The sequence below is a fragment of the Equus quagga genome, chromosome 13, assembly GCF_021613505.1.
Source record: "Equus quagga isolate Etosha38 chromosome 13, UCLA_HA_Equagga_1.0, whole genome shotgun sequence".
NCBI classification, from domain to species: Eukaryota; Metazoa; Chordata; class Mammalia; order Perissodactyla; family Equidae; genus Equus; species Equus quagga.
This window is the reverse complement of record NC_060279.1, coordinates 19,266,894-19,289,579: the sequence shown is the minus strand read 5'-3', so window position 1 is coordinate 19,289,579 and position 22,686 is coordinate 19,266,894. Positions and strand designations below refer to the sequence as shown.

General features: G+C 39.9%; 1 protein-coding gene across 1 annotated transcript; it reads left to right on the top strand.

Moving 5' to 3' along the window:
- The first annotated feature begins 292 nt into the window (after nt 1–292).
- Nucleotides 293–20,711, top strand: IVNS1ABP (influenza virus NS1A binding protein). Its single transcript, XM_046681497.1, has 15 exons — nt 293–431; nt 6,071–6,298; nt 7,079–7,207; nt 7,425–7,594; nt 7,731–7,806; nt 9,595–9,768; nt 10,083–10,208; nt 11,560–11,667; nt 15,650–15,779; nt 16,015–16,239; nt 16,702–16,823; nt 16,916–17,042; nt 17,129–17,260; nt 17,378–17,551; nt 19,318–20,711. Exons 3-15 carry the CDS (start codon nt 7,097–7,099, stop codon nt 19,569–19,571), a joined length of 1,929 nt encoding a protein of 642 aa, XP_046537453.1. The 5' UTR covers nt 293–431; nt 6,071–6,298; nt 7,079–7,096; the 3' UTR covers nt 19,572–20,711.
- Nucleotides 20,712–22,686: the final 1,975 nt, after the last annotated feature.

The window sequence follows — 22,686 nt, the reverse complement described above, 5'->3', positions numbered from 1 at the left end:
TCTGGTCCTCGCCTGTGATTCGCGGACGGACTCGAGCCGGAAGCGTCTGGGAGGCGTTGGCGGCGGCGGCGGCGGCGGCGACGGCGGCGGCGGCGCACGTGGTGACGTGCGAGGGGGTGCGGCGCGAGCGGGCGGAGGCAGCGGCAGTGTCTCCGGGACGCGCGTGGAGGTCGGTAGCTGCCAGCTGCTGGGCAGTTTCTCCGCCTGCTGCTTTGGCGCGGCTGTGCCAGCGAGCGAGCGAGTCCCCGCGAACCCTCGGTGGCGCTCCCGCCTCCTCGCAGCCTCTGCGGGCTGACCGCTCGCCCTGCCGCTCGGTCACTCCCGCACTCCGCCGCCTCGAGGCGCTTTTCGTTGGGCCGATTCCCGCCCGCTTCCTTCTCCCCGTCGAAGCTCCAGAGATGAGTTTTTCCATCTCTTTAGAGATGAACCAGGTATTACGCGCTGGTTCGAGCTGAGGAATGGCGAGCGGGGGTCGGGGACAGGGTGGGAGGCGCGGAGCGCTGTCCTGGCGCCGGGGGGAGGACGCCCCAAGCCGCCGCCGCCGCCGCTCTCTGGGGACGAGGAGCCGGCGCCGCGCGGGCCCCGCGCTCCCGGCGCTGCCATGGTTGCCGGGTCGCGTTGGCGGCTGAGGGCGGGTGCCGGTCGCCTCGGAGCGCGCTCGGGCTCGCGTCCCCTCTCTCCGCTGGGGCAGGGGGAGCCAGGCGGGAAGAAGGGGAAGTTTTTGCTTGAGGGCTCCTCGGGGGCCGGGGACCGGGCGCCGCGGGGCTGGGACGACCTGCAGGAAGGAGGGCGCGGGAATCTCGGTTCCCGCTGTCAGGGACCGACGCCTCGTGTGTGGGTCCGCCCGGGCTCTGGACTCCACTCCGTGAGACCTCCCGGGCCCCGGCGCGTGTGGGCGGGGAGCCGGCCCCGGGCCGCGTCGGGGCTCCCGCTTGGAGGGGGGCAGCACCGCATCCCCGATAGCCGGGGGCCGCGGGGTCCTTTGTTCCCGCTCCACGTTGCCCGCTTTTCTTGCCAAGCGCGGGGAGAAGGGGGCGGGAGGAGGGAGGGAGCGGCTGTCCTGACGTGTCGGCGCTGAATGACTGCGGGGCGGGCCAATCCCGGGCGGGGGTGTGCGGGCGCTGGGCTCCTCGACTCCTGGCCCTCGGAGCGCGCGCCGACCCGCCGCGCGGGGAGGGAGGCTGGGGCTGCGCGGCTCTCCAGACGGTCACTCTGCGGCGCTCGCCGCTTTTTTTTTTTTTTTTTTTTTTTTTAATACAAAAGAAATCAGCGGAGAGGTTTGCTCTTTTTCTGTCCTTCGTATCTTGCAAAGGGTCTCTGGGTAGAAACTCCTGAAGGTAGGAAGAGATCAGGCGGTATCTGATGGAGTGTTGAACATAGGGAAACTTGAACCACAAATATTTTAGCAATAGATCTACTTTTTCTCGATACGTAGTAGACAGATCTTTTGTCCGAGACAGCTGACGTTTCAAAAACTATAGCAAGTAGAAGTCAGCTGCCTAAAGGGCGCATTTTTGTTTCCTAATGTCTGTTGTCAGTGATGGAAGATTAGAACACCCTGGCATCAAGCTGTTGTTTGAGGACTTGTGTGTGGTGATCTTCTGTCTAGTAGTAAATAACAGCTCTGAAAGCCTAGTACTACTCGTAACAGATGAACAACTACAGCACGGACTAGACTACCAGAAGCCATATTTTCTTTTAGTAATTGTAGCACCGGCGGTTGATTTAAGGATAACAAAATACTAATGAATAGCTTTAAGCATAATCCTGCTGAAAGTTCTGTCTTAAAGATGCTGAAGGAGCAGTTGTATTTGTATATCTGGAGGTGAGGCAAACACTGGCTATTTAAAATTGGATTGAGTATGCTACTTATCAAATGTAATTTGGTAATTTGGTAGCTGGAGGTAAAACCAGAGTAGATCCACTGACCGAAAAGAGACCCAGAATGGTTTTCCTCTGTATTTTCCTAATAGATGAAACCTCTATAGTTAACTAATGGATATTATTTTCTTAATTTATCTTAATTTGTAGTTCTGCTTTTCTAACTTTTCCCCCAAATCAAAGAATTTCAAGTTTTGGGTTTTGTTGTAAATTAGTGTCTTTTTGGCTACTTACTTTGGTGTAGGGTTTTGTTTTTCTTGCTTGAAGGATATTTTAGGTGGCAGTTGAATTCAGTTTAGCAAAAAAGTGTTTTTTTAATGTAAAATGTTTTCCTGTTAGAGAAATGTCTTAATCATTGACTCTGAGATGAAGTACCCCGAAAACTCATTTCATTGACTTTTCGACAGTACGATCATACTGTCAAATCTACATAAAGGATTCTTAAAGTTTGGGGATCCTCCCACCTTGTGCTCTATGGAGAATGTAAATGGAGTAATTATGAATAAGGGAGTGATTTCTGGGTTTTTCTTAGAACCACAGAAAATACATGCTTATCTTCATTCGTAAACTTTAATTACCACCTTGTAAATGATTTCTAAACTTATACCTGGATCAGTATTCTTATAGTTTTGCCCAGCAGGTACCTCAGCATTACAATATCCCAAAGCAAATTCCTCTTTTTCCTTCATTCCTAACTTTTAGCATGTAGCAAACTAAAAGTGGCTCTCTTATGCGTTTCGGAATTCTAATTTTGATAATGATGCCACATATTCAAGCTAAAATATCCTTACTGCCTTAGTTAGGATAAGTAAGCATATGTAATATCTTTACTTCATTTCCCTGCTTCCATGTTTTACCTGTTCCTCCAGACCATCCCTCACATTTCTGCTAGTGTCCTATGCACCTCCTTGCTAAAATCCTTTTTTGCTCTCCAGCATTGTTTAAACCTTAGCATTGATGTCTCTTACTTCCTCTTCCACTATTTACCATATGCATCCTGCAAACTACAACCTATTGAAACAGAAATAGCTGCCGTTTCTGGAATATGTGTGCTCTCATACCTTTTTCCCCTTTTGTTTGGGCTATTTTCACTGCTTGGGTTATCCATCGTTCTCATTCATCTGCATTCAAGGCTGGGGAATGGAGTCAACTCCATTGTGTTATGAGCATTTCATTCCAAATTGTGCCTGCCATATGTTTGGTGCCGCAAATGCTTGTGGGATGAAAGAACTACAGCACAATGAGGTTAAAAGTGTGGAGCGAGTGAGAGAGATGAATGGTGATAGTCGTTTCAGAGGTGACATTGGGAATCTGTAACTTCTAGTTTTAAAAAGATTCATTGATTTACTTTGTATTCTTATGAAGTCTGTCCTTTAAGAATGGAGTTGACTGCTATTTTGTGTGAGTCAGCTGCCCTCAAAAGATTGCCTTGAAGCCTAAATAATACTTGTAATTTGCCTTGAGGTTTTAAGGATGCCTTGAAAGTTTGATGATAACGTTTTATCTTGCTCTTACTGAAGGCCTGAGAAGAATTTTGGAGGAGGCCATATTGTGCCTACCTTTTTTACAACTCTTTGATAAGACCTGTTGAATTCTGTTTCCCTTAAAATCATCTTTTTGGGGGTTGTGGTAATCTGTGAACTTCTGGATGTTCCTAAAGTAGTGTTATTACTCATTTATGAGTCTTCTGTCTCTCTTTCCTTTCACTGGCCATATTAAACACTGAAGTATATTTACCGGGATGTATTGTATTTGATTTGTTTTAGTTTTAGTGGACTAGTGGAATGTATATTTTAAATGTTAAACAAAATTCTAAGTTTTAGACTCATATAACTCTCAGATGTCGGAGCGTTTGGTTTGGCTTTTCAAAGAAAAAAAATTCTCCTTGCATTTTTATTCTACCAGTTATTGAGCTTGAGTTTCATAGACCAAACTAAGATCTTCTGTGAATTTTTGGAGTAGTTTAAAACACTCAGTTTGCCCAAGCTTACTTTAGTGAAAGTGAATGTGAACTTCCAAAGACATAATTTTGCTGACAGAAGTTGATACGACCTCCTCCAACTTGAGGGGTGGGTGAGAGTAGGGACATACTGTATATGAGGACAGTAATTGAATAAAGTAAGTTTGCTGCATTAACTTAAATGTCAGTGGACTTGGACTAGCTTTTAAAATCAAGTAGAGTTGTACTAATCAGTAGACAGGAAAGAGATGAGGTTCATATTAAGACCTTCGTGTACTGAAAGTCAGCAAGTACTAAATTTAGTAGAACTCAGTCTATGGCAAAACTAATATTGTACAAATTTGTGTGCCATGAGTTGCTCCAAAAATTCTCCAGTGTTTTCTCCCAAAGAACTGCAGTGATTTTAATCAGCTGCTGCTGTTGTTTTCCCCAAGATAAATATAAGGTAGAACTTCCAATTTATCAAATATGAATAGATGCCATTTTTATTCTTGATTAGCTCAAGGCTAGTTTACAAATAAATGCTGAATAAAACGAGTCAAAGTTTAAAACATTTATAAATCTCCATATGATAATGTTTTTGGTTTTTCAAAGGATACTTTTTAATCATAACAATGTAATTTGCATGGTGGGTTCCCCTCCTTTCATCCTTGTTTTATGCGCAGCTAATGAGACTGAAGTAAAGCGTTACCAACTGTGCCTTTGGATTGGCCACCCCAGCATATACCATATATGCAAAGTTTTTCTCAATTTGAACTGGGTCTTGGTTGAAAATGTATGAAGGTTTCTTTAGGATAGTGTGTTCTCTCTGTGTACGCAGAATTGTTTGTTACCTGGAAAATGTTTGTTTTGTTAGAACTAGTTTCTTAAGAAAAGCTGAATTATCTAATCTAGATGCAAGTGGAGAGCAGAGGAAATTAATATTACATAATGGTATGATATTGTTTCACTGCAGTGGTAAGTACTGACAACCTGAGTCAGAATACTCAGGTTTCCTTGAAATAAAACCTAAGTCATGGAGAAACCAGTTAGGGCATATGGGACCCAGTTCTCTTTCAGATTGTGCACGTGTTGAACTTAACTGTTGTTTGTTGCAGTAGAACTGGACCAGCCTTCAGTGGTTGTTCACCTTAACATAATCATTAGATTTAGATTTGTGGGTTTGATTCATGTATATCAGGAAAATCTTTGTAATTTTAAGATGTCCATTTTAAAAAGTATGCTCATCTTTCAAATAATTTATTTAGTACTGATTTCCTGAATTTGGCAGTGGTGTGATAGCAGTTCAGGTGATTAAAAAAAATACCTACCACCTGAATTTGACACTTGTAGTTGATGGCATGGGAAAGAATAGGTAAGAGGACTCAATATGCTTACCTTGAAGACTTGGTTTGAACCAGAATTGTTCCATTGGTAGTTTATTACTGTTTATGAGGAAGATGATCATGCAAAGCACAGGCATCAGTATTTTCCCTTTTGTTTGTTTAGTTCATTTTAACAAATTACTCATTTTTATATTCAAGTTTCTAGGCCAGTTGTTTTGCTAGGGGGGAAATGGGATGGATACATAGATGCACAAGACAGAGGCTCTGCCTTCAGGGACCTTGAAGCAAGGAAGATAAAGATAAAGCAGGTCTACAGAAACAACCCAGAACACACCAGCTGGAATATTACATACTTTCAGAGAGGGTTCAGTATGTAGAGGACGGAGAGAAACTACTTCTCATGGGGGATGGCGGGCAGCTTTTGGCAGGGGCTCTGTGGAGGTCAAATTTCATCTGGCAGAGGTTGGACTAAGAGTGTTCCAAGAAAAGAGAACACCACATTTTGGGGAACAGTGTATCTGGTTTGATTGTAACATTGTATACGTGTCTGGGAATAATGCCCAAAAGTTGCTTGCTGGCTGGTGAAACAGATCACATGTTTGTATATTAGTTGCAATCTAATAGTAAAGAATATTAGAGTTAACCAGTGTTTATATTTGTTCTCTAATCTTGTTCTTGTGTATCTCACTTGAATGATAAACGTTATTAGCGCCTGCCTTCTGGGGAAGGATTTTTTTTTTTGATCACCTGAGTAGTTGCAGGTTAAATGAAAAATTTTTATGTATAAATGCATTTTGGGGTAAACTCAAAATCTCTTCAAGGACTTACTTTGCATGATCTGATCTACCTAGATCAATGACAATCTTTGATCATTCTGAATATCTAAACTTTGTTGATGTTACAGATTATGATGCATGATTATCACAGAAGAAGTTCGTGTCTATAGCTTTTAAGGACTTGATTACATCATTTTCAAGCCTGATAGTTTTGGGATCACCGTTAAAGCTGAAGACACCTCTGCCTTCACCTCAACCACCAGTCTTCATACCGCAACGAAGTGCTGAGTTTTACACTCCTTTTTCCTTGGATTATTTAAGACATCCCTGAAATACATTTCTCACCAGTATAACAGGTAAGTGAATACTCAGTGCCCAGTGCAGCATTGAGACACATTGTTTTTCTGAAGAGTGTGCTGAGTACACTAACAGCCTTTTTTTAAAAGGCAGAGAAGTCAGTAATCATTTGCAGAAAAAACATTTTCCTACTTTTTCTTTTCTGTAAACTATTTTGAATTTAAATAAATTAGTTACTTGAAACTGAAATCTCACTACTGCTTTTTAATGATGTATGTTGTGTAGCCGTTACTCAGTTGTTCATAAGTAAAGATGAAATGGAAAATCTTTTAAAAGAACATAAATTTCTATCATGTATTCTTAGAAGATAAGTGATTTAAAATATATGAAACTTGCAAAGGGAACAGAGTTTAAGTTCATCCTATCTGTCAGTCTTGTTTGTGAGTAAAGAATGACAGCAGCCCACATCCAAGGAAACCTATACATGGTGACCACTGCACATCCTTCCAGGCTTTTTGGTTGCTCATTGTGTGCGTTTGGGCAGGGCTGGGTTTACATTTCTTTGCCTTCACAGTGACTGTGCTAATAGGCGTGGAAACCTGGCCGAAAGTGTTGAGATACCCACTGCTGTATGAGTCAAAAGACTCATAACTGAAGGACAGGGGGACAAAGACATTCAGTCCCAGTGTTGCTTCAGCATTGTTTTTGTGAGATAAAATTTTTGTGTGCTGTTGATAGGCTGGAATTTGAAAATAAAAGTATCGTATATCTCTTTAAAATATAATTATAAAACTCTCTGTTCACAAGTAAAATAACTTGGGTTTCTTTCTGCCCTTCAGCCAAATTTCTAAGGAAAAATGATTCCCAACGGATATTTAATGTTTGAAGATGAAAATTTCATTGAGTCTTCTGTTGCCAAATTAAATGCCCTGAGGAAAAGTGGCCAGTTCTGTGATGTTCGACTTCAGGTATTTAAAACTTAATTGGAAACTTACAGAATTGATCTTTTATTACTAAAAGTCATAGTGCTTGGATTTGCTTATTTTCTTTTTCATGGGGAGCATTTAATGAAATGACTTTCAAAAAGAATGATTTACCTAGTAATGTAAGATAAAGGATCTGATGTAGTAATTAGCTAGAGAAATAGTCCACAATACTTCTAATTTTAATTCCTCATAATTTCAGGTCTGTGGCCACGAGATGCTGGCACACAGAGCAGTCCTGGCTTGCTGTAGTCCCTATTTATTTGAAATCTTTAATAGTGATAGTGATCCTCATGGAGTTTCTCACGTTAAATTTGATGATCTCAATCCGGAAGCTGTTGAAGTCTTGTTGAATTATGCCTACACTGCTCAGTAAGTACTTTGAAGTAAATCATATAATTAGGGAATGTCATCAGGAAATTCCAAGTCTTCCTAAATTTATTTAAATTAAGTATCTGTGTTTTGAGGCCTTGGTATCATAAATGATAAAGAACTTTTTTCTTAATAGGTTGAAAGCCGATAAGGAATTAGTAAAAGATGTTTATTCTGCAGCAAAAAAGCTGAAAATGGACCGAGTAAAGCAGGTAGAGTACCAGAAGTAATATACAAGGAGCACTATTACTAGCAAGTCTTATTTTATATGATTAGAATGCCTAATTTGTCATAAGACGTTTGTTAGTCTCAAAAACTTGGAAATGTTTCTTTTTCCACTAGAGAACTGACGACGTTATGTATTTTAACTGTTTAGCTATAGTAATGTGGCAAGGTCACACTTCCTTCCAGATAATTTGGGCTAAAATCTTGCTCTTTCAATAGTCTCCTGTGGCAGAGTGGCTGTGTCAGTCTCTGAGAGCATGAATTAAAATATTCCTGTTTTCCTCAACAGTTCATGTAACATATCCTCAATTCTCTGTTCTTCTATACTTCTGGGTTCCTCTTTAAAAGTGTTCCTTCTAGAATTTAATGCCATTGAGAAGTGCTTAATAATTCATAGGGAAAAAAGCATTTAATCCTCTAATGCTTGGGGGTCTGTTAATTGGAAGCCTCATGCCAGCTGCCTGTTTTTATGAAGTTTTATTGGAATACAGTTTTCATTTACATATGGTCTATGGCTGCTTTCCACCTACAGTGACAGTTGAGTACCGTCATGCATTGCTTAATGATGGGGATGTGTTGCAAGAAATGCATGCATCATTATGCAGTTTTGTTGTGTGACCAAAAGAAACAGTCTCAAAGTTTTTGTTACCTCCCCCTTAACTGCCTAAACGACTTCAGATGGAAAAATCTGTCTCAGGAAGCAAGTAGCACAATGTGAACTGGGTGGTAGACAGGGAGGAGCCTAGAAAAGCCTGTCTTTTGGGCTCCCCTCTGTGTTCTTCTGTTTCTCTGTGGCCAAATACTTGTTTTCCAAGTGTTCACCCCTTCTCACCTGCCTTTGAACTGCCTTCCTTCCTTTGAAGTCCCTGACTCTCTACCCTCGACATCTTTTGTCTTTAGCCAAGGATAGTATTTTAGGGAGGGGCTTCGGCCATTTTGGGGAGTTAATCAGTTTTCCTGGGTTTCTCCCATATATACATGTTATTAAACTTTTGTTTTTCTCCTGTTATTCTGTCTCATGTCAAGTTAATTCTTAGGCCAGCCAGAAGGACTAGGAGGATAGAGGAAAATTTCTTCCTCCCCTACGGTACTTACACAAACCTAGATGGCATAGCCTGCTACACACCTAGGTTATTGGTACACATCTTAGGGGACCACCATCATATATGTAGTCTGTCACTGACTGAAACGTCATTCTGTGGCGCATGACTGTAGTTGTGACAGAGGCGGTATGGCTCACAAACCTAAAACACTTACGATCTGACTCTTTAAGAAAAAGTTTCCTGGCCGTCTTCTAACATCATTCCTGTGTAAAAATCCTTCTAAGGTTTATAGCACACATCTCTCAGGTTAGCATTCCAGGTTCTCTCTAATGTAGTTGTATTTTTCCAAAATTATTTCCTAATTGTCTTATTTTTTCCTCCAGCCAAACTAAATTATTTACAACATCTTCCCTACTTCCATTCAACATCATCACGTCTCCTGTAAAGCCCAGTTCGTATATTGCCTTTATGAAGCCTTATCTAATTATCTAGTTGGAAATACTGTCTGAACATTTCCTAGGTATTACCAGTTTGTGGCATCTTAAACAGCTTACACATTTGTATGGCAGTTGTTGACGTTTATTGTGTGTATATATGTGTTCTTCCCACTGTGTTAAAGCAGTGATTTTTGATTCATCTTTATGTCTTCACACAGTACTTATACATTGAATATTAAATATTTGTTAAATAAAATATATGTAAGTGTTGGCACTCGTATATTTCTTTCCCAAGGTTTGTGGTGATTATTTACTATCTAGAATGGATGTGACCAGCTGCATCTCTTACCGAAATTTTGCAAGTTGTATGGGAGACTCCCGTTTGTTGAATAAGGTTGATGCTTATATTCAGGAGCATTTGTTACAAATTTCAGAAGAGGAAGAGTTTCTTAAACTTCCACGACTAAAGGTAAGGAGTAAAATCTCTAAAGACACATACTCCTTAGTTCCAGGCACAGAATCTTTGTCCACGTTTCAAGCAAGTGAGTAATGGTTATGCAAGAGACAATAATTTGGATGAAATTATTTTTAGCAGTGTAATGGTTTCTTGGCTACCAGTTCATTTATTTTCTTTGTTTTTGGCTCTTGATTTCCTTACAAATTAGAGTAAATGTATGGACTGCAGTTGGGTATCTATGACAGCTTTGTTATGAAATAGAGAATTAAGCTGAGAATTAGAGGCTCAACACTGATTCGTGTGTCATTGTTTTTTCCCCACTATAGTTGGAGGTAATGCTTGAAGATAATGTTTGCTTGCCCAGCAATGGCAAATTGTATACAAAGGTAATCAACTGGGTGCAGCGTAGCATCTGGGAGAATGGAGACAGACTGGAAGAGCTGATGGAAGAGGTTAGTTTTAAAGTAAATGGGATTCAACAGTTCTTAAAAGTTATTTTGCTATGACATGAAGGATTCCCTTTCACTTTTATTTTATAACCATGACCCTAAAGAATTTAAATTTTGCTATAGGTACCCCTAAGCTGAGAAACAGGGGGGGTGTCCAGGTGAGCTGAATGAACTGTTCAGTTTGGTCTTCTGCTTTTCTTTTTTTATTTCTTTGCTTATTATGTGCTGTTAACTTTCTTTAAAGTAGCATGTAATTTGCTTTAGAAATGGGAGGTGGTACTGAAATTTTCTTAGATTCTTAATTTTTCTTCACAGGTTTTTGCTTTAAATTTGACAAGTAGGTAAAAGCTTCTAATGGTTGTTCCTCCCCATTGATTTATCTCCCCATAGGTTTATTAACAAAACTAGGATACCCAAGACTGAAGAAACAAGAAGAAACCTCAAGTGTATTGACACGTAAAGAAGCAGCAGTCCTGCCCCAGTTCTCCTAAGAAAAATCCGCTGTGGGCAGAGAACGATGATGATTTAATGGTGTTTACTCCTTTACAGGATTCCTATCTTTAAAGCTTTGTGTTTTTCAATGGTGTTGTTCATACATGTAGTCACTCACTTAGTTTGGGCTACTTTTAAAAAATACACAAGAAAAATGAGGGAGAAATGGTTAAATGGAGTTAAACAGATGCAGACGGAGCAGTGTAGTGACCTTGAGTTATCACTCCACTAAAGCCTTTCGGATTCACTAAAAGTTTATGAAATCTGTTAGCCCTTGAACAATACTGTTATCATTATGTTCTAAGGAGGCTAACAGGTGATCTTTCAGTTCTGTATGGTTTCCCACTTGAAAGTCAGATGCATTAGCCATGTATTTGCATCTCTTAAGGGAGGTATCTCTATAGCTTGTTTGAATTTTTGCATTTGTTTTTGTGTATTTCTTGACATGACCCATAGGACAGAAATATGTTTATGCAAATCAGACCACTTTTCTTCAAAGGTGTAAACCACATTCAGTATTTTAGTGTAAATATGTATATTCTTTAAGAGCCTATATATTGTACCAGTGCCTTTTTTTCTTAATGCTTTATAATAGAAGCTATGAAAAAATGAAGATTTCTTTCAAGCCAGTCAAGCCAAGGACTCTTCAGCCAGTGTTAGAAGATTTTGTATTGTATTTTTGTTTTTAAAATTTTTACAACCATGACATGTATTTCCTTTACTTCGGGATCCTGCCAGAGTAAGATGTCAAGAAGCTCAAGAAGCACACTGGAGGTTACCTTGAGGCGTTTGTGTGATCTGCATTCTAGTGGAGTAGCCATGGAGACGGTAGCCACATGGGTGTTCTGTTGCTGTTTTGCAGGTTCAAACCTTGTACTACTCAGCTGATCACAAGCTGCTTGATGGGAACCCACTAGATGGACAGGCTGAGGTGTTTGGCAGTGATGATGACCACATTCAGTTTGTGCAGGTACACAATGCACATCTGAGGTAACCTCAGGTTAAAATTTGATTAGAGCATTTTATATAGTGGACTGAAATTTTCCTTTAATAAAGGAAAGTGGAAGACTTTCTTTGGTAACTGGATAGAAACATTTTCGGGAGAAAACGAGCAAATGTTTCTTAGAGTTACTACCATTTTGCCACATAAAAATCAACAAATTAGGAAACCCATTTAGATTTTTTTCTCAATAAAATGGGATTTACAAGTAGTAAGAAAAAAAGCCAATAAGATGAAGCAATGTGGAAATTGTTATTTTGGTTAGATTACAAAAAATGGTTGCTTGCAACAGGAAAAACTGTTAGACCCAATTTTTTTAAATCTCAGGTATAAACTTTTTAGGTTTATGGACAAGTAACATAGAGAAAAATGCACAAATCCTAAGTGTGACATAGTGAAACCACTAGTTTAAACACTACCCGGGTCAAGAAGAAGATTTCTGGCGTCATGGAAGCCTTCCTCTTGGCCCTACCCAGTCACTGCCCTGCACTACCTCACAGGGAGCCGTTAACCCAGCTTCTGAAACAATGGATTCGTTTGCCTGTTTGAAATTTATTTAAATGGTCATACAGTGTGTATTCTTCCTGTTTGTCCTTTAGCTCAATATTATGTTTGTGAGGGATAAACTATAAAGTAGGCTGAGTTGACCCAGTTGAAGAGGTATTTTCCTTGAATAAGTAGAAGGTAAATGACAGACTCAGAAATAACTTGTGTGGTGATGTTATCAGGTGTTCTGTGGCAACAGTGGCTGAACATCTTTATTTTCACAAAGTTTCTGGGTTTGAGTTAGTTGAGAATTTTGTTCATGTTTGTGCATTTTGAACATTTAGAATATTTTCCCTCTTAACATTTTTTTAAAGCACTCTTTCAACAAGCAAAGTTTGAGTGCCTGATAAATGGCAGACCATGGTGTTAGATGTGGGGACACAAAATATGTAAGCGACAGTTTGTGTTTGCCAGAGCTTACAGGAGGAGGTAAAACAACACAGCCTTGTAAGAGCTATCTGCAAAAGGCAGAAAGCGGGGCCCAGAGCGGAGCTGAAAGGAGAGAAACTAGAGAAATTTCACAGAGGAGCCAACATTGGAGCAGTCTGACGATTTAGAAGTTTGCATAGCAGAGAGGGAACTGTGTCACTTAGCTAAGAATACCTGTGCAAGGATGATACTCTTGAATTACAGATCATGAGACTGGGAAAGGAGGTAAATGCCACCTGATTGGGGCTTATACTTTATCCTACAAGTGGATAATTTTCGAAGAATTTTAGACAAAGAAGTAGAGTGATATGAACAGGTATAGTATTTCACAACTATAGTAATAGTGAGAAACTTGGCAATAGTCCAACAATAGGGGGATTGGTTAAATTATGGCATTTCCATACAGCAAAGATGTGTGCATTTACTAATCGTATTTTAGACAAACTTAACTATCAGATGGCAGCCTCTGGGTCATGGAATTCCAGTTGATTTGTGTTTTTTTGCTTCATAAAATGATGGCATTAAACTCTTCTATTTTTATAACCAGGTACAGAGGGTAGATTAATGCTTGTGAGACTAGTTTGTAGATATTACAAGCAGTACTTAGGTGAAAAATGATAAGGACTTGATGTAAGGGCATGAAGAAGAAAGGGTAGAATCTAGGGCCAGCCCTGTGGCCGAGTGGTTGGGTGCACGCACTCAGCTTCAGTGGCCCAGGGTTTCACTGGTCCGGATCCTGGGCATGGACCTAGCACCGCTCATCGGGCTGTGCTGGGGTGGGGTCCTACATAGCAGAACTGGAAGGATCTACAACTAAAATATACAGCTACGTACTACGGGGCTTTGGGGAGAAGAAGGAAAGAAAGAAGAAAGAAGAAGAAAGAAAGGGCGCACTCTAGACATTTGTAGTTACAAAGGTTGAGTTTGTAGTCCTCAGTATTCTTTAGATTAGGAAAATTAAAGAAAAGGAAGAATTTGAGAGTGAGCAGGATTCTCACGTGTGTGACTCATTAGGGGGCAGTGCCATGGATAGAGATGAAGTAAAAAGGATGAGGGGACACGTTAGGCTTCAGGAATAGGCAAAGAGGCTGAGAAGAAGCATTAGAAAGGTAGGGGGACAGTTAGAAGGAAATTGTGTTGTAACCTTTAGTGGATATAATTTCCACAGTATTAAGATTAAGAAACCTTTAGCTTGAGAAGTGATGGTGGCTGAAAAAGAAAGAGCCACCAAAGACTACTCCCTGGGGAGCCAGAGGCAAAGAGTGTGGGCCAGTGGGTGGGCTGGGTGGGAGCGGCTGGTATGGGAAAGTTTGAAGATAAGGGAGAGGAAAGGATTCTGTTTAAAATTCCAGAAGGAATATAAAGGAGTTAACCAGCATTTCTATAGAAGGCCTGTTAGTTCTATAACAACACTAGTCTTCATTGTTCTCATGCTTTTCTCTTTCGCATTGATTTTCTCTCTATTACAGTCTGTATATTAGAACAGTTTTCTTACTGCGATAAAAGCTCTTAATGTAAGCATTGTCAATTTGTGATACTTTAGGTCCCTTCTTCCCACAGATTGGGATGAGGTTTTATGGACCTTGTAATTCCTAGTAGCAGAGGATACAGTCTGTCACAGTATAAAAAGAGTGGCTTTATAGTCAGAATTCCTAATCTTTATTTTAGTTGTGTTACCTTAGGCAATGCATATCTTCTGAGTTTCAGTATTTTTATCTGTAAAAGGGATAGGTAATATTGACCTCTCTGGATTCAAGGAGATGATGGGAAAAGTGCCTAATAATAATAAAGTGCCTAGTAAATGTCTAAATGGAACTTACTGATAACCATTAACATGGTACTCTGCCTTTTATCAAAATAGCCTACATATGCTGTAACCACACTTGCTGAATGCCCCAAATGAAACTTGATAGTTTTTTCACAGCTTTAAGTAGCTACTGAAATCTCTTTCTATTGTTACATGGCTTTTGGTTGCACTAGAAGCAAATTTCCATTAGATACCTTACCTACCCATGTGGCTCTGGCCCTGGGGACCAAACTAAGTGGATGAGCAGGCGTGGCCAGGTTCTGAAGGTGGTACCTGTTCATTTGCCAGTTCCTCTCTGGGTAGTTGACTCTTCAATTCCATATGATCATATCCTTTGGAAGTGTCAAGGGCTAAAGTAATTGGAAGGAAGCCATCAAAGGGAACGCATGCACGGGAACACAGTGTAACTCTCTTATAGTCATTTGAAAATTTGCAGCTTTGCCCATTTCTCCCTCTTTTAGTGTTCCTGTGTATTCTACTTTTGTGAATGGTTGTTTTAGTAGTATTGTCACATTTTGGTTAGTGTGTGTGTGTTTGGATGTAGTTTTATTTTTCTAGAAAACCGGTCTATTACCTATAAGATAGTCCAAAAGAAATAGACTTTCAAGTGTTTCTTGTACTGGCAACTTTTTCCTGTAAAATGCTTTCAGAGAAACTGGATGAATATCTCTCTGCTCACTTATTGCTGGCATTGTTATCAAGGATACTAGTACATATGATTTAGTTAGGTTTGACAGTTTCATGGAGACGGGCTAAATGTATTCTCTCAGTTAATTCATGGTGTTTTAAATTTATAACATCTTTTGGAAGATTCTATACTTAATATCAAGAATACGTGAGTTTATGTGGATTATGGGGAGGGGGTTCCCCCCATCCCCCCACCATTGAGCTATCTGATACTTGATCCACAACATGTTCTTTTAATTGTTTAAACCTTTTCTGACCAGGCTATCTGTGTAGGTGTAGTTGTATTATGTGGAGATGGAAGTATGCCAGTAATTTGTGTCAGTTGGAAAGTGTTGGTTTGTGTTAAATTTAGGCATGCTCTAAATTTCACACATTGGTGAAGGATACTAAGTGTTTTCTCAGTGTTGTGGACTAGCTCAGGAACAAGGGTACACCAGGTGTGGTCTTTGGCTAGGTTTCTGTAGCTACCTTTTGATTTTGCAGAAAAAGCCACCACGTGAGAATGGCCATAAGCAGATAAGTAGCAGTTCCACTGGATGTCTCTCTTCTCCAAATGCTACAGTACAAAGCCCTAAGCATGAGTGGAAAATCATTGCTTCGGAAAAGACTTCAAGTAAGTCTGTTACACTTGTCAGATTATCTTCAGTTTATTTACTTTTTAAGAGGAGTGTTGATTGGAACAATTTAATACTTTTAAGTTGACTACTTGAGGAAGAGACTCAGAAGCAGTTAAATTTGGAAGAGAATAGCAGGTTGTTCCAGCTGGAATCTGGAGTCCAAGTCAGGATCACACAGCAACCAAAAGTAATAATAATTGCATCTTAAACATAGAACTCTTGTGCTTACAGATAACACTTACTTGTGCCTGGCTGTGCTGGATGGCATATTCTGTGTAATTTTTCTTCATGGGCGAAACAGCCCACAGAGCTCACCAACAAGTACTCCAAAACTAATTAAAAGTTTAAGCTTTGAGCTGCAACCAGATGAGCTAATAGAAAAGCCCATGTCTCCTATGCAGTACTCCCGGTCTGGTCTGGGGACAGCAGAGATGAATGGCAAACTCATAGCTGCAGGTAAGAACAGGAGGAGGAGTGACTTCTTACCAGAAACCTTCAACTGGCTAAGCCTCTAAATGGATGTTTATGCTTGCTTGTGACATGCACACTTTGAAAGAGAGGGTTTAATATGCCTTCTTCCTTGGCATTCCACTTTACCATGTTCTGAGACAGAGAAATAACAAGTAAATACTATTTAATTGCCAATCTCAAGTTAATGTCTCTTTCTAATTCTTAAAAACTATAAAGTGGATAAATTGTTCTAATTTTCAAGCCAAGACTAAGCAATTTACTCATACTGATGCTATTGTTATTTAGCTGTTATAAGCACTTAGTTAAACCATCAACTAATAGGGCCTTACTAAGTTGGTAGATAAAAATTTCTTTTTCTCATTGTGCAGATTACTTAAACCATTCTGGACCAGAATCCCTGGTCCAGTTTAATATTTTAAACATAAAACTTTATGGTTCTTTTACTAGGTGGCTATAACAGAGAGGAATGTCTTCGGACGGTTGAATGCTATGATCCACGTACGGATCATTGGTCCTTTCTGGCTCCCATGAGAACACCAAGAGCCCGATTTCAAATGGCTGTACTCATGGTAAGTACATTGGGTTGCAAGAAGCAGCAACCCGATGCTTTTTCTCATAACTCCAGAATGGTGGAAGTTCTAATCTCTCACTTTTGGCAAAGGGCCAGCTGTATGTGGTTGGAGGATCGAATGGCCACTCAGACGACCTGAGCTGTGGAGAGACGTATGATCCGAACATAGATGACTGGACTCCTGTTCCAGAATTGAGAACTAACCGTTGTAATGCAGGTGATACTTCTTTCCCGCTGAGACAATCAGTATTTAAATATGATAATTAAGTTATCATTATATAACCTTATTTTATATTCACATAGGAGTATGTGCTCTCAATGGGAAATTATACATCATTGGGGGCTCTGATCCATATGGTCAGAAAGGACTGAAAAATTGTGATGTATTTGATCCCATAACAAAGTCGTGGACAAGCTGTGCTCCTCTTAACATTCGTAAGTTGATTTTTTTATAAGGTTTTTTTTTAAAGATGTCTGAATCAACAGTATGTGTAGTACACACTTACAGTTTGGGAGATACAGTTAGAATTTTGGTTTGACTTGATTTTACAGGTAGACACCAGTCTGCGGTCTGTGAGCTTGGTGGTTATTTGTACATAATTGGAGGTGCCGAGTCTTGGAATTGTCTGAACACAGTAGAACGTTACAATCCTGAAAATAACACCTGGACTTTAATCGCGCCCATGAATGTGGCTAGGCGAGGAGCTGGAGTAGCTGTTCTTGACGGTGAGTGTTGGGATTTGGAGAGGTGAGGAGTAGGTAATGGGAGGAGTTTCTTCTGAAATTCCAAGAGAATGTCAGTGATAACTATATACTGGTATAATTAAGAAATAGAAGCAGGGCCAGCCCCGTTGGCCACATGGTTCAAGTTCCACTGGCTGTGCTTCAGTGGCCCTGGTTCACAGGTTTGGGTCTTGGGTGCAGACCTACTCCACTTGTCAGCCATGCTGTGGGGGCATCCCACATACATAGTAGAGGAAGACTGGCCCAGATATTGGCTCAAGGCAAATGCTGCTCTAGTGGGAAAAAAAAAGGAAGATTGGCAACGATGTTAGCTCAGGGCAAATCTTCCTCACACGCAAAAAAAAGAAATCAGAAGCAGCCATCTTTTCTGAAGCCTTGGTGGTTTGTCTTTTAGAAATGTCTTTTCTAGTCAGAGACTCAGTATTTGATATATAACTATTTATTTATTTATTTTTGGTGAGGAAGATTGGCCCTGAGCTAACATCTATTGCCAATCTTGCTCTTTTTGCTTGAGGAAGATTGCCCCTGTGCTAACATCTGTGCCAGTCTTCCTGTTTTGTATGTGAGATGCCATGGCAGCGTGGCTTGATGAGCGGGATGTAGGTCTGTGCCTGGGATCCAAACCTGCGAACCCCAGGCTGCCAAAGTGGAACATGTGAATTTAACCACTGTGCCACCGGGCCTGCCCCTATAACATATTAATTCACAATTTTTTGATGGATTCACTGAATGAAGTTCGAAGTCATTTTCTTCCATAAACCATATTCATAATGTTGCATCTGGAAGTCTGAGGTTCTTTAGAGCAGGAATTTGATTTGTAAAACGAAAGTGCAGATCGTGTAGATCTCGTCTTTTTAACTGTCCACTCCGCACCTAATGTGAAGCGGAACTTTTATTGTTAACAAATCTTTCCGAATCATCCAACTTAGTTTTATTTAGACACAGCTTTCTTTTCACATCCATTTTATTGGTTTACATATTGGTTTGAATTATAAAAAGCAGAATCTTAGTAAGCTTGTGGCCCAGCTGGTGAAAGCATATATGTACACACGCCAGCAAGTAGCCCACTGGCCTGCAGCCTTCAGCCTACTGTGAGCTTTGTCAGTTCTTTTATAAATACGTGGATACAGGTAGGTTAAGTGACAATCAGATGAGAAAAGAATGAATTTGAGAATTCGTACTAAAATTTTTTCTAAGCAACAGAGTATTTAACGCTAATATTTTATCTGTTTGAAAATAATTTAACTACTAAGTGCTCTGCCTGTATATTTGAAAATAGTCATAACTTTTAGTCTGTTTCCAAGAAGAAATTTCTGTACTGAAATATGCTTTCCTAAAACTTCTTTTGATTCTTTAATACAGAACTTCCAGTACACAGAACTATTTTGGTTTGCCACTTATCAGCTGTGTCTTTAGGCAAGTTCTCCAACATCTTTGTGCCTTATTTCTTCATCTGTGAAGCAACAATAATAGCAGCTACCACATAGAATTGTTGTGAGAATTGCATTTTAGTTAGATGCTGCCCCCCGCCTTTAAATTGCCTGAGTTCCATGTACAAATGAGTTTTTATCAGTTCCATTTGTAACACAGCTTCTAGAGAGTGCTTGCCACATTAGCAGGCATTTAATAAATACTTTTTGTCAGAAGAACAGGCATTTCTACGAAGAACCACTGAGTTTAGCAAAAGACAGGTTTAAGGGTTTTTTGCCTTACCTTTCTTGACTTACCTTGTCTCATTTCTCTTTTAGGAAAACTGTTCGTAGGTGGTGGCTTTGATGGTTCTCATGCCATCAGTTGTGTGGAGATGTATGATCCCACTAGAAACGAATGGAAGATGATGGGAAACATGACTTCACCAAGGAGCAATGCTGGGATCGCAACTGTGGGGAAGACCATCTACGCAGTGGGAGGATTTGACGGCAATGAATTTCTGAATACAGTGGAAGTCTATAACTCTGAGTCAAATGAGTGGAGCCCCTATACAAAGATTTTCCAGTTTTAACAAATTTAAGACCCTTTCAAACTACCAGGCTTAGTGATGTAATTGTGTTTAGTAGAGGTACACTTGTGAATAAGGAGGGTGGGTGGGCATAGATGTTGCTAACAGCAACACAAAGCTTTTGCATATTGCATATTATTAAACATGCTGTACATACTTTTTGTGTTTATTGGGAAAGGAATGCAAAGATGAAGTTCTGTTTTGTGTACTTTTAGGATTACTTTGGTTATTTTACTTTTTGGAAGTTGACATTGTGAAAGAATAAACCAAGACTTGATTGGGCACGCCATTTCAAGAAACCCCCTCTCCTCCACATTTGTTTTGCCAGTTTGCACATTAAATAACTCTTCCCTCAAACGTGTATCATGGGGCAAGAGGGGTAGGATTTTAAGATATAGGCAGTTGGGTTTTTTAAGGGCCCTTTTTCAATAACTGGAACACTCTATAACAAGAGACTTATTTAACTAGATGACAATGACTATTTTTGTTTTTATTAAAGCTGACATGCCTACCAAGATTTAATCTTTTATGATTGCCTTTTTATAACTTTTTATATTCTCAGCAGAGAGCTTTACCTGTTGAAGTAAGATGTGATAGATTCAAATTACTGAAGCAGAGTGGCAGTCTTAAAGTATGCAGAGTGAGGTGTTTCTTTTATATGCCTAGAATGCAGACTTCTAAGCTTTTGCCTCAGCTACAAATTTTTTTTTTGAGAATGCAGTACCGATGTTTCTTTGAATGGAGTTGCTGAACAGTAACATAGCTGTGATTTTTATTTGAAACACTGATTTTAAATATTTTGACTTCTGGAGGGTATATTTTATATAGCAAGACACTTAATATATAACACAACAGTGAAGTATTTTATCTTCTAAATAATGCCTGTTTTTATTTATCATTAACAAAACAATCCTAAGTGGCAGCCCTCGATTGTGAAAAAATTAAACTGTACTGGGTTGATGAATGTAGCCTTTATCAGACTATGTTTTGTTCAGTTTTTCTGTTCGTGTGGATAAGTATTGACTGGGGTGACTTGGTATCTAATGTGTAGTGCTACGCATACAATTGATGGTGCCAAATTAGCACATCCTAATGCTTGCTGCTGATGCAAACATATTAAAGGTACTTTGCAGGAAATCCTTACACCATGGGATTAATATCCAAATGTTGTTTGTGTACTCATTCATTACTAAAAGTTTTGGGGGGAAAATTCTTTTTCAGTAATGATAAGCTTAAGGTGTTTGGGGAGAATATTCACCTGGCATCTTACATCTGAAATAATGACTGATGTAAGGTTTTTTTCTCTCAAAGCAGCAGCAGCAGCACACAGGAGTCTGATGAGCCAGCTGGGACAAGATGACTGTCCATTGGCTAACTTGGGTTAGGAAGAAAATTAGGTATTTTCTCCAAATGTTCCACTGGTACTTTGACACTTTATTTCTCTCATCTGTTCCACAAAGAACCATCAGAAAAGGAAATCATTTCAGCTGTTGGCCGTGTTATTCCTGACCTTATCTATCACCGGTTTGGTTCTGGACTAAAACTAGGCTGGCAGTTTTGAATTTGCCTAATATGATGACTTTTTTAAATGATCTGTGTATGTTCTCTTCAGCACAAGGAAATAAAATTTAATTGGGGATACAGCAGTAACATCCTTGAACTCACTTCTCAGTTCCTAAATAACATGCTTAATGCAAATAATATGTGGGAATACTTTGGGTCAAAGTTTCCCTGTATTACCCATTGATGCCAAACAGTTTGTTTGATGGCTAAAAGTATGTTATAAGTATGTTTTGAATATAAGAAGCTTCCACAAAGGAAGCAGTTCTCAGTGATCTTTATCAGTATGAGTTTTGGAGTAGTTTTGAAAATAGTATTGGTTAGTAACCACTCCTGCAATCGATTGTCATAATGCATAAAACATTAGATTCCTCAAACAGTAGCAAAACACTGTATACCCACTTGAATTACTTATACTCAAGATGAATTTTCTTTTATTCTGACTTTCAAGGTAGGGTTTTGAGTTTTGGCTTCTGTTATGTCATATACTTTACCATTAGTCAACATGTTTTAGAATTCCTTACATAATCATACTTTAGGGGGAAAAAACCTGGATTTGGGATTGTGATACAGTGGTAAAATCCTTCCTTAATACCCTAGGTGTGCACCCTATAATCTCTCTGGACTTCAGAATTCTTTCTCTGGGGGTGGAAGGGGTGAAGTAGATTGGCCCTGAGCTAACATATATGCCAATCTTCCTCTTTTTTTGGTTTTGTTTTTGGGGAAGATTAGCTCTGAGCTTACTGCTGACAATCCTCTTTTTGCTGAGGAAGACTGGCCCTGAGCTAACATCCATGCCCATCTTTCTCTGCTTTATATGTGGGACACCTACCACAGCATGGTGTGCCAAGCAATGCCATGTCCGCACCCGGGATCCGAACCAGTGAGCTCCAGGCAGCTGAAGCAGAATGTGCGCACTTAACTGCTGCACCACTGGGCCGGCCCCTCCTCTCTCTTCTTGTATGTGGGATGCCGCCACCACTTGATGAGCAGTGTGTAGCTCCACACTTGGGATCCAAACCCACAAACTCTGGGCCACTGAAGCGTGCGAACTTAACCACTACACCACTGGGCCCAGCCCTAGGACCTCAGAATTCTTAACTTCAAAATTGAAGTAGACAAAGGAGAAAGAGTCTCCCTATAGGATATTTCTGCAAATCCAGAGTTGCCTTAAAAGAGAATGAATCACAGAAAACTCAATCTCCATAGCATTAGTTATTTGTATCCTACTTTGTTCCAAAAAAGCATTTGAAGAGTCTTTTCATTGAGACGTAAGATACAAAGCAAAACAAGGCAACACCTTGCTTGTTATAAATCTTGACTACTTAGTAAGGCCAAGCCACAAATTTGATCCTGTAAATAGACCTGTTAAGTAAGTTAAATCCTCTGTGGGTTAAAAAGGAATTACTTTGAAGCACCGGTTTCCTTCATAATAAAACCAGAAGTTTCTCAAGAGCCTTAAAATGATAAATTGAGTAGAGTTTATAAAAAGAGGGACATACTTGTGTGCATTGTCATGGGTTCTTCAGCCTACTAGCACAATGGCCAACAAAATATT

What these genes read in the sequence shown, in the direction of transcription:
- IVNS1ABP (XM_046681497.1), top strand. Translation starts at nt 7,097, where the DNA reads ATGATTCCCAACGGATATTTAATGTTTGAAGATGAAAATTTCATTGAG. An exon ending in AATTATGCCTACACTGCTCA is followed by an intron (nt 7,595 to 7,730) that starts GTAAGTACTTTG and finishes TTTTCTTAATAG; the next exon opens with GTTGAAAGCCGATAAGGAAT. An exon ending in AACTAACCGTTGTAATGCAG is followed by an intron (nt 17,043 to 17,128) that starts GTGATACTTCTT and finishes ATATTCACATAG; the next exon opens with GAGTATGTGCTCTCAATGGG.